At 39.8% G+C, this 12017-nt stretch overlaps 1 protein-coding gene across 1 annotated transcript in view; it reads left to right on the plus strand.

Annotated features, from left to right (window-relative positions):
• LOC120564288 (UPF0606 protein KIAA1549L-like) overlaps positions 1 to 12017 on the plus strand; it is a 141179-nt gene that overhangs the window by 39571 nt on the left and 89591 nt on the right. Inside the window, exon 6 of the mRNA XM_039809145.1 lies at positions 4624 to 4769. Coding sequence (XP_039665079.1) covers positions 4624 to 4769 — 146 coding nt within the window. The remainder of the gene's footprint in view (positions 1 to 4623; positions 4770 to 12017) is intronic.

Here is a 12017-nt window from a genome sequence, read left to right on the forward strand (position 1 = left end):
GATTGGCAGCCATTTCACTTCTGTTAAAACCATAAACCCAGGTAAAGCCCAGACAGATATGGGCTCATACAGGCCTATATCCTTGATGTCATGTGACACCAAAATACTATGTAAGGCTCTGGCTCAGAGAATTGAACCACATATTCCTAACTTAATTTCGAACGACCAAACTGGATTTGTTCTTTTCACAATTCCCGCCGATTATTGAATATATTATACGAAAAACAATTTGCCATGGATCACGCCTTTTTGTCATTAGATGCCGAAAAGGCGTTTGACAGGATCGAATAGTGTTATCTTTTTGGGACACTCAAAAGATTTGGCTTGGGAGAAAAATATTTGAACTGGATCCAATTGAGCCCATAGCCAAAGTTGTAACAAACAGCCAGTTATTGAGACCTTTTAGCCTATGTAGATCGACACGACAAGGATGCCCATTATCACCCCTTCTTTTCTTGTTTGCTATCGAGCCACTCGCTATGGCAATACGTAATTCCCCTGATATTACTGGTATTCAAATCGGAGGAACAGAACATCTCTTGTCTCTTTTTGCAGATGACGTCGTTTTGTTTTTAACTGATCTAGGGAGGTCTTTTCCAGGCTGTTGGCCAAATTCTGAAGGTGTTTGGTGAATTCTCAGGATATAAAATTAATCAAAAGAAGCTCCCTGTTAATGCCGAACAAAAATAACCCTACAATACAAACACAATTTACATGTACCTATGAAGACTTCACTTACCTGGGAATTAAAATAAATCCTGACATAAAGAAGATTGTATCTATTAATTATGATCCCTTAGTAAAAAAAGGTATTGGACTCCTTAGAAAGATGGGGTGGGATGCCAATTTCTATGATAGGTCGCATTAATATTATTAAAATGTCCATTCTCTCAAAATTCTTATATCTTTTCCAGTCCATCCCCTTACACATTCCAGCCTCCTTCTTTTCTTCCTTGAATAAAACCCTTACCAAATTTATATGGAATAGTAAACACCCCAGGCTGCGGCTCTCCCTTCTATATCTGCCCTATGACCGAGGGGGGCTTAGATTGCCTAATGTCAACTTGTACTATTGGGCAGCTCAACTTTGTGCTGCTACTTATTATTTTTCTATCACTGATGCACCATCTTGGATACACATTGAGAACAATACATTGAAGCTACCTTTGACATCGTATCTTTATGCAGCCGAAATTAAACAATTATTAAAAAACACGAAAAATCCTTTTCTCAAAAACACTATCAATCTGGCACCAATCTCATGCTGCCTTGTTGGAGGTATCTAAGCTCTCATGCTTGTCGCCAATTTGGGGAAATCATAGATTTAAACCAGGAAGAGCAGACATGGGGTTTAGAATTTGGCTGAATAATGGCTTGAATAAAATTGGGGACCTATATAGTGAAGGAGTATTGATGTCTTTTGAGCAATTGGAAAATGAATATGGTTTGCACAAAAAACATTTTTTTAAGTACTTACAGGTCAGAAGTTTCATCACTACCCAACTAAAGTCTACTGTGAAACCCCCACTCTCCACTATAGAGAACATAGCTGTTAACCATCATCAGAGTAGAGGTCTGCTTTCCAAATTTTACAATATTTTACTACTTTTCTCAAAAGAAAGATGTCTTTCATATTTACAAGCATGGAAAATTGATTTATAAACAGAAATTTCAGATGATGAGTGGAACAATTCTTGCCTGTTGGCAAGGTTTAGATTGCTGCAGTACAAATGGTTATTTAGAACCTATATTACTCCTGTAAAACTTCACAATTTTAATTCTAATATTCCTGATGTATGTGTAAAATGTGGTGTTGACAAGGGCACTCTTCTTCATTGTATGTTGCAATGTCCGGAACTTCAGATTTTTTGGAAGGAGGTTACTACATTTATTTCCCATTTGATTGAATGTAACATGCCTATAGACGGTAAACTCTGCTTACTGCACATTTTTCCTAATGGTTTTGAAGGGACCACAAAAAAGAGGAAGCTTGTTAGTTTCTGTTTATTGAAAGCTAAGCACGTAATCGCTCTGAACTGGAAGGACACAGAAAGACCAAAGATAAACCAGTGGATTAAACTAATGTCTAGCAACCTGGCACTGGAGAAACTGACCTACATTGCGAGAGGAAAACTTAAAGATTTTAAAGATATGTGGTTGCCTTTCTTGCGCCTTGTAAAAGCATGTGACATGTAAACTATACTTTTTGTTGGTGGAGTGAGCATGGGGTTCTAGGGTGGGGGGAGGCCTTGTCTTTTGTTTTTTCCTTTTTATTTTTTCTTTGTATATTTTTTCTTTTGAATGTTTGGAAAACGTTTTAAAAATTCAATAAAGATATTTGTGAAAAAAAAACAAACATGCAACTTATATTGCAGCCAATTAGCTTTTGTGTTATTGAGTCTCCTTCTGATTGTAAAACAGACATAAAATGGATTTAGTTTTTTAGCTATGGGGAAGTGCAAATTTAGCAATACTCGGTTTGCTAACAACGTATTTGAAGCCCACTGCTTCCTATGTAAGAAAGGAATTCATTTTGTGACTCTGCATTTCTGTCGTAATATAGGTCTTAAATTGCATTCATAATGCTCTTTAAAAGGTCTAAAAAAGTCTTAAATTTGACTTGGTGTAACCTGCAGAAACCCTGTATAATATTACATTGTGCAATTGATGAACGTTAATAGCAAGAGACTAAAGGGGAAAAAACATCAGCATAATTTTTGATTGTTTGATTTAACATCACACTGCATCATTAGTTTTCAATTACTTGTTTGAAATAATTTGGGGTAACATATTAATTATTATATTCAGAAGATGATCATCATATCAATCACTGGAGTTATAGCTAGTAGCCATCCTACATATTTTCATAAGTAAGAAGGGACGAGATTAAGGAAGCCTTTTTAAGTAATTAGAAGAACAAGCAGATTGTTGGTGAGGTTTTTTCTGACAGAGCAAGATGTATATAGCTTTGTGTGGGTATATGTGTACATATACACCATGGGGCACACTGCTATCCTCAGCCTACTGCACAAAGACACAAGTCATTTTGCATATTTTGCTGAAATAGAGAGCTTTATGCAGTGGTGCAATGCCAACCATCTTATTCAACCATTTCAAAAACTGAGGAAATGGTCAAGACATGGGTCAGTGGGTATCAGTCGTCATAAATGATGAACCAATCAATCAAGTCTGCTCCTATATGTACGTTGGCGTTCATTTGGACAACACCTTTGGGTGGAAGGCCCGTGTTGAAAGTGTGTTATAATTTACAGCAGAGATTATACTTTTTTCTAGTGGTGGTGACGGCGCAGTGGATATAACACATGCTTTTGGTGTGGGAGAACTGGGTCCAATTCCCACTGCGATACATCAACCAATGTGTCCCTGAGCAAGACACTTAACCCCTAGTTGCTCCAGAGGTGTGCAAACTGTGATATATAGCAATTGTAAGTCGCTTTGGATGAAAGCGTCAGCTAAATGACATGTAATGTAATGTTTTTATGCACATTCAGGGTGAATCAAAGGATTTATGTTATACCTGTATTACAGATCATATTCATATTGGGATGTCAGAAAGGATGGCAATATCTCAAAATATTTTATTTAGCTTGCTTGTCAGGTGACTGCAATGAAGGTTGTGGAGAGAAATGGAAATCAGTCTCTCCAGGCAAGCACAGAGAATATTGTCTGATCCACGCCAAGTATGACCTCTGAACCTTCAACCCAGTACATGTTTGAAGGCTTGTCATTTAGCAACAGGAGGGGCTACACACATGTTCAACTCCTGTTTTTCTGCTGTGAATGGGCTTTATTCCGTTTCAGATTGCCTCCGCCCGCCAGCTGGCCGACCTAGCAAACAGTACATGAAACAGTTTTGTTTGTTGTTGTTGATTGTTTTTATCTTTATTGTATAAATCCTCAATCCTCCACATGTGACAAAAACATTAATATTACCACCAGTGATGAAAACCAACAGTAACATTACAACATTTTGATTTCAACTTTTAGGTAGTACTACTGCCCAAATGACTGGAGTTCTGTGGTCACTTCCTAGAGTTCCTGACAGGATATGACTGACCGTTTATTGGACCCACAGAAGAGCAGCGAACCACACCACACATCATTTGCAGCCCTAGAATATTTGTCCAATTACTTTAATTACTATAAAGACCAAGCTCAGAAGCACAAAGAAAATCTGAGACACGTAAAGAAAAAATCCGAAGCACAAAGAAAAACTAAAAATCACAAAACAAAAATAGAAACACAGACAATACAGTCATGCTGAAGCTGTGGTTGTGGATGCAAATCACATTACTTTGAATTTCATATTCTTGCTGTTTTTCATATTTTGTAATAATAGTTTTGGGTACAGTTTCTAATATTAGTTAGTTGTTTTGTCCATTATATGTATGCACACTCACATACAGACCAATACACATTTCTTTGGGTTGTAAAGCACCTTTAAATGTTTTTTTTTATGCTCTATTAATGTTATTTTCCAAATTAGATTTCAAGTTGATAGTGCCAATATGAGATGATGCACTGCTTGTGTACTGCTTGAGACTTACAAGCCCTCCCCTCTCCTTCCTCCCTTGCCTCTCTCTGTTGCCATGGATACTACAGTCGGTTGCCAAGCGAGGAGGACGGCTCTGTGTCAAGTAACGGCTCTGGGAAGCTGAACACCAGCAAGAGCTCCTCAGCCCGAAGGACGGCGACCGGCAACAGCAGCAAGAACGGCAAGGAGGAGCTTCACAAGAGGAGCCCCAATGGTGAGGAGGAAGAGGGGGTCAGAGAGGAAATATGGAGGGGGGTTAAGAGAGATGATGGATAGATAAAAAGAGATACATTCTGCTCCTCCTTTACGTTTGCACCCACCACAACGTCTGTCATAGTTAATAAACAGGTGTTAATTCCTCCCCCCCCCCCACACACACACACACATTCTCATACTGTCATATTTTACCCAAAGGATAATTAATACAAGCTTATGAAGTGCATATGAGCACAGAGTGAACATACTCATACATCCAGTGACTCAGCCTGCTTCTGCATCATGTAATTGTCAGTGACGACACTTATAATCATCATCTTTTACTCATACACTGAATCAAAAGAGACATCTCAGGTGTTTGTATTTTTAAGTGTTTATGTGTTTTAATTTGGATGCAATCCTGAAAATGCTATGGAGATAAAAAACAAAAAACAGTGGTTTGCAGGGCATGTGCCATAAGCACTGCATGAAGTTACTTTTGAGTAGAATCACAGAGGAAAGACAAGAAAGTGGGTGAATTGGTGAAGAGCTGCGACAGCCTACTGTCAGATTAGGTGTTATTCAAATCCATACAACCCACACCATATGGTTTGTGCATTAGCAAAATGACTCATCTTTAAACCGGTGACACTTTTCTCTTAATCCTACGGAGAAAATACTTTGATACACTGTGTAACTATTAAAAAATAAATTAGCATGGTCATTTTTTCCCATCTTTTTTTATCGAGGCTGTGGGTATATTAGTGATTATCTCCATCTAGTCCTAGATACACACAGAAACACATTTTCCATTCCAATCAACTTAAACACAAAAAAAACCCAGCAGGCATAACTGACACTACTACTTAATTACACCATAGACTGTGGTTACATGAGCAACAGAGCACACTACTGAATGGAACAGTCACAATCCTAGATGTTGCTATCGACAGCACCAAACCTTTTTTTTTTAAATAAAGAATTAACTTTGGGTTAATCGCTTTGTTTATGCTTTATGCTAGCTACATGCTTGTCTCATTAGCCCGTTTGCTTAAAAAAACACGTCTGGAGAACTAAAGAACGGTCTAAAAGTTTTTGGATTATAGTGACACAATCGAGACAGCTGATAAGGTAGGCCAATCTGTTGAACTTTTTGGGATATGTGCGGGGCCATAAGAAGTGTAGGGGTTCTTTCTGTGCACTAATGTATACAATTTCTTACTATCGCGAACTCTTGTCAGGGGAGGTCATTCATTTGGGTGCCAGCTATGGCTTGAACAGATAGCCTGCTATGCCACCCGATGCAGCCTATTAATGTAGTTAGTTTTTAATCAATGCAACTAACTAACTAGCGTATACTTTTGACTTTTACTTTGTTACATTTTGCAGCAATTATCTATACTTTTTACTCCACTTTATTTCTACAATGTTCCTGTTTTCTGATCAGTTTTTCCCCCTGCCAAAACGTCTTCCTGACCGTCACACGTTTGCAGTCCGAGGGAAGCCTTCAGCAGTGGCTCCTGCACCGCCACGCCAAGACCCGCCCTTCAATAGCATTTATTGGCCAGGAGCGTACTGCTCCCGGTACTACCGCTGCTCCCGTTACTGCTGCTGCTCCCGATACTCTGCTTGGTCATACGTGAAGCATCCGTTCACATAGGGTTAATATACAAACCGTATATTTATCTTAAAAACACTCCCGGTCCTCCTCAGCTGTGAAGGCACATACTTGTTATCCAAGCCGGTGTGTTCTCGCTAGATAAATGTGTGCAGCATTCTGAAGGAATTTATGCTAAAAATGTGACAGATTACGTCTGGCCTTTTCTGACTCCAATTCTTTGGTCACTACACCCTAAATAGTGTTCGTTTACTGGTAGATCAGAGAAATAAAACTGCAATTGCAATTTGCAATTACGTGTACAGGGATCAGATACTACAATACAAGTCTATCTCTCTCCTAGCAAACAGACAGAGATAAGATAAGATAAGATAATACTTTATTGTCTGTTACACATGGTTCCAGAAAATTGTCTTTGACAAGGCTCCAGTTACGAAGAGACATTCAACAGACATATAAAAACAAGACATGGGGTTAATTGAGGTATCAGCTCACTGTGGTGTTCATTTTGTGCTATTCAATATGGCTATTGCAGATGGGATGAAGGATTTCTTGTAGATGTTTTTTCGTGCCAGTGGTACCCTAAAACGCCTGCCTGATGGTAATAGCTGGAAGGAGTGATGGAGGGGGTGAGATTCCCCCAGCATCTGATGCCCGGCTAACTCAAACCCTCACTTTTTATCCATTTCTGTCCCATCTTCTGGTGGTGCTGTCATCAGTTTGGATACAGTCAAGATCTTCTCGGCTCCAGAATGGCTTCTCCCATTCTCTGGTCAAATTAGACAAGCTGTTATTGTTGGGATTTGAATACCTGTGTGTTCTTAATCTTCTGCAGACTTAGGGAGTTGCGTGAGAGCCAAGGTCACTTTCATACCCTGTGCTACACTTCTCACGCTTGCAAAACACTGCACCATTGTCGTCTCTGCCTCCTCCGGTCAGACGAGACCTTTCTCAGTTCCCAATCATTCCCCGGGTGCCAATATCCCATACTCCCTTTATAATGTCTTATCACTTTAAAAACCAGATGGCCTCTCATAACCCAGAGAAGCAGAGACAACAAGGTCAGCTCATGAACTGAAACCGCTCACCTTATTCTCACCAAATATATTCCTACAATTCACTGTCCCGTGGAAAATAATGCAAAGTCGAGCTTCATGCAGATCACCCTGATAGATAACCAGAATTGTAAGTCAGAATGTAAACTGGGCCACAGATGGTAAGCACAATTAAATTAACCTAAAACTAACTTAATTAAAATGCCACAGCCCATACTGTTTTTTTTTTAATTATTAGAATGTAGACATTAAGATAATAAATTGTTATGCAAGTACTTTTACTTTTAATACTTAAAGTACATTTAAAATGAGGTACTTTTTACTTTTACTTAAGTAGGGTTGTCATTGTGGTACTTCTACTTTTACTAAAGTAAATATGTATCTGGTTATTTGTACTTTTTACTTAAGTACTGAGATTCAGTACTTCCTCCACCACTGGTGGAGTGTGCGCGGACGCGGGGTGCGTGACCCATGAATGTAGCTAGGCTATAACAATAATAACGGCGCAAAATGGTGTTGATCTTAAATCCGTGGACATTGTGAGAAAGATCTGGCCCTAAACATCCAAGCTCGGGCGCAATTCAATCATCGTGCTACTAACAAGCTAACGTTAGCTCGTCTGGTTAGAATGGGCAAGTGTCTGAAGGTCTGGCCAGAGATGCAGACGAGGCTGAGGGCAATGGGGCTGAGGTTAGCACAACAAGCGGATCGGCGTGCGTCTGGCGCTAATGAAACGGGGGAGCTGAAAGACCCACCTGCAGGTTCCTGATCAGCTAGCAACGTAGAGAGGGTTGTGAATAAGACGATGACGGTGTTGGCAGTGCTCCACCTTTGGTAGGGTATGTTTGAAACGCAGCCAACATGCTAACGTACATTTGACGGTGTCACCCAGATGTGCAGATCACCGGGATGAGGAAAAAAAAAAAACTGGAGCCCAACTCTTTATTCCTGCTGCTATTAAGCAGCCTTTAGATGCATAAGTAGAACAGGATGAAACAATCACTGAAGCAACTGGCATTTACATTGGCATATTATATTACATTATCTTATCTAGCCAAGGTGGAACTAATTGTGACACCACCATAATGCACACATTTTATTTTTTATCATCCTTATTTATTTTGATTTTTTTAAGTTTCATAGCATAAGAGCGATTCATGCAACAAATACTTTATTGATGTTATTAGAGTACAAACATGCCTTACAAAGCTATTGTGAACTAAATATGATTGTTGAGTATTATAAAATGTTTTATTAAATTCAGGTGACATTACCTGGTAAATCATTCTTTTCTCAGACCTAAAATCCACACTGATTTTTCATTATATGGCTGTGAAGTTGGCATTAAATTTCATCCTAGGTGGTATTAAAAAGGTCTTAAAAAGTCTTAAATTTAATCCTGGGGGTACCCTGTTAAACCGTACCGAATGCAATTTATTATCCCGTCTTTTAAGACATGTCCACAATCTTTCACAATTCGCCACGGAAGGTTTGGATTGAGCGTGTTAACATAAAATAATAATAATAATAATAATAATAATACGATCATGCAATGCTATTTGTCATTATCGCGAACCGTTGTGTAAGTGCTATGACAGCCTTATAGCCTATTTTGCTTTCACTTTTAATGACAGTAGGTTATGACTGTATGTTAACATAAAATAATCATGCAATTAAAATAGTCAACTTATAACTTTGCTAAAAAATATTATTAATTTATAGCACAAAACCCGGAACCAGTTTCCTCGAATGTTAGCGTCATGATTTGTGTGCGTCTAATGGTAACCACTATTTGGCAAGGCCACTAGCCGTCATTGATGTGTTATTGCTAACGGAAGGCACAGATGTGTCTGAGATAGATTAAACAGTGTTTATTTATGTTTCATTATTAGTAGCCCTTGAATAAAAACAGTGAAGTTTTGCAAACTTGATTTTATAGATTTGACTTGGTGTTGAATTGCATATTAACAATAACATTTTTTTTCCTTTAAACACATTTGGCCTGAATTAATTAAATAGAGTGTAAGGTAAAGCCTTTCTACAATATGATTGCTGCAGTAGAAAAGAACAGCAATGGTTAGTCGTGGGATGGTACTGAAATATTGTTTTGTTCATCAGGAAAAGAGAAAACTCGCTATACCTTTAATTTGCTGTTTTTATCTTGTTGTACATTAAAAACCATAAGGGCGCGATCGCAAAAGGGGTGCTATCTATATAGGTAGATATGAACAGCTATGACTTTTTACTTTAATCCCTGGATTTCCTTACAACATAAATAATATATGCTTTCATAGCCGATGTGATTGTCAGAAATGATACGCCTGTCTCCTCATGTGCACATGCACTTTTTATTAAAGGATTTATTTAGGTTTCATGATTGATATAAGCAGAGCTTTCTACAAGCGTCGGCTTCCGGCCAAACAGCTTACCACTCATTTAAGTCTATAGGCTACTTTCCTGTCTTAACTTTTGATTCTTATAAAATACTTTTGATTAACAAGTTGCAATTTACTATGCTTGTACATTATATGTATGCCTGTATTTCCCAGATCGGCATTGAAGGTGAGCTATAGGCCCCCACGGTGTTGCACACTGTTCTGGGTTGGAAAGAGGGTTGCCCTAATGATTCATATGTGAGCATCTGGGTAGGCTTTCTTTCACGAGTGGACCTCCTAGTTTGTGGAGAGGACTATTCCTCGCTGTCGGACAGTCTTTCCCTTTCCTGGTTTTCGTTCCGCTGTCAACCACACGTCTCACTGCATAGCATCCTCCTGCACGCCCGTAGAGCATCAGCACAGGCCTCTCAGATCTCGACCGTCCTCTCGTCCAGCCTCACCTCTGGTCCTGTCCTTGGCCCACATTTCACCACTCCTGCCTTGCTGCTCGCTTCCTCTCTCTTCCACTTGCTTCCTGTGTTCCTTTTTTTTTTCTCTGTTCTCAGTTGTCCCTTTTCATTGCTCCCGGTCTCTCTACCACACCTGCCTTCAATCAGTTAATTGGTTTCACAACTGTCTTTACTCAGCCCATCAGTCCAGGCCGTGCTGCGGCCAAGTCAAAGGGAGGGGGCGTGGTCTTGAGTGGTCGGGTTTGTCCAGATCTCTCAGTTGCTGTTGCGTGATTAGAGTTTCTTTGAGGCTCACACACAGGCTGCACTTGTGTAATCTCAGTTTCTTTTCTTACTGGTATTCTCAGTATTGTGGTACATCATCATCATCAGAAGCGTCACTGCTTGGGTTCCATTCTTTCGGTTCCTTTGTGTTTGACTGACTTTTTCTGGTTCTTTGTCGACATTGTGGTTCTATTGATTGAGTGGGCGTGTGTCTTGTTGAGTCTCTTTTTCCTCCAGTTGGTGTTTTCTGTGACTGCTGGGGTAAATCTACAGGTAAGTCATTGACCAAGTGAAGCAGATTGCGATGTAGTGTTCGTACCTTGTTTCCACCTTTTTCTGGGGTCACTTTGTAGACAGGCCCCTCAGCAATCCTCTCCTTCACAACATGAATCATGCCTTCCCAGTACGATCTTAGCTTACCGGGGCCTCCTCTTTCACTCAAGTTATGCACCAACACCCGGTCCCCTGGTTCAAGGACGACGCCCTTCAGGTGGCGGTCATAGTATCTCTTTCCCCGAGAACTTGACTGTTGGCTATTCTCAGAGGTGAGTCTGTAAGCTTCCTTCATTCTAGAGGCCCATTTATCTGCATAGCCTCTAGGAGAGGTGGCTTCTTCATCAGCAGCCAAACCAAATATATCCACAGGCAGACGTGGGTGTCGGCCGTACATTAGGTAAAAGGGTGAAAACCCAGTAGCCTCATGCCGGGTACAGTTATAGGCATGGACGACTTGTGGTAGGTGTTCTCTCCATCTTTCCTTTTCCTTTTCCTCCAGGGTTCTGAGCATTTGAAGCAAGGTACGGTTAAACCTCTCTGCTGGATTTCCCTGAGGATGATAGGGAGTGGTCCTTGAGTGACCCACTCCACTGAGCTGTTGCAGGGTTTTGAAAAGTTCATTATCAGATTCTCTTCCTTGGTCATGATGTAGTTTCCATGGGTAACCAAATCGTGGAATGAAATCATCAAATCATTTTTGGTAGCATAAGCTTGTGTGAACCTGGTAAAGTGGTCTACAACTACCAGAATGTACTCAAAGCCCCCTTTGCTAGATTCCAAAAGTAGGTAGTCTATAGACACAATCTCAAGTGGTGAGCTGGTGATGATGCTCCCCATTGGTGCTCTGATGTGTAAGTGTAGCACCGGTATCACACCACTTACTGCGCCACTGGACCAGTTCTAGGTTCTAAGGAGTGGGGAGCAAGAAAATAATTACACACCAGAGACCGTTGCTTTAAATACAAAAGGCCGGCAATTTACTGAATGCAAAACACACATAAAATACAGTACACAAAACAAAAATACCCTGCAGGTTCTTAATATTGGGGTAAGTATAATGAATGAAAAGGTATTTCACTCTCTTTTTGTTCTTTAGTTCACCTAAGTTATTTTAGTCAAACTAATCTAATTTAGACCAGTCTTTTTCCTAGGTTGCACCTATTTTAGAATTCCTATTTTACTTCCTGAGTTAACTCTTTTTCCTTTTCT

The sequence above is a fragment of the Perca fluviatilis genome, chromosome 8 (genome assembly GCF_010015445.1).
Source record: "Perca fluviatilis chromosome 8, GENO_Pfluv_1.0, whole genome shotgun sequence".
Lineage (NCBI taxonomy): Eukaryota > Metazoa > Chordata > Actinopteri > Perciformes > Percidae > Perca > Perca fluviatilis.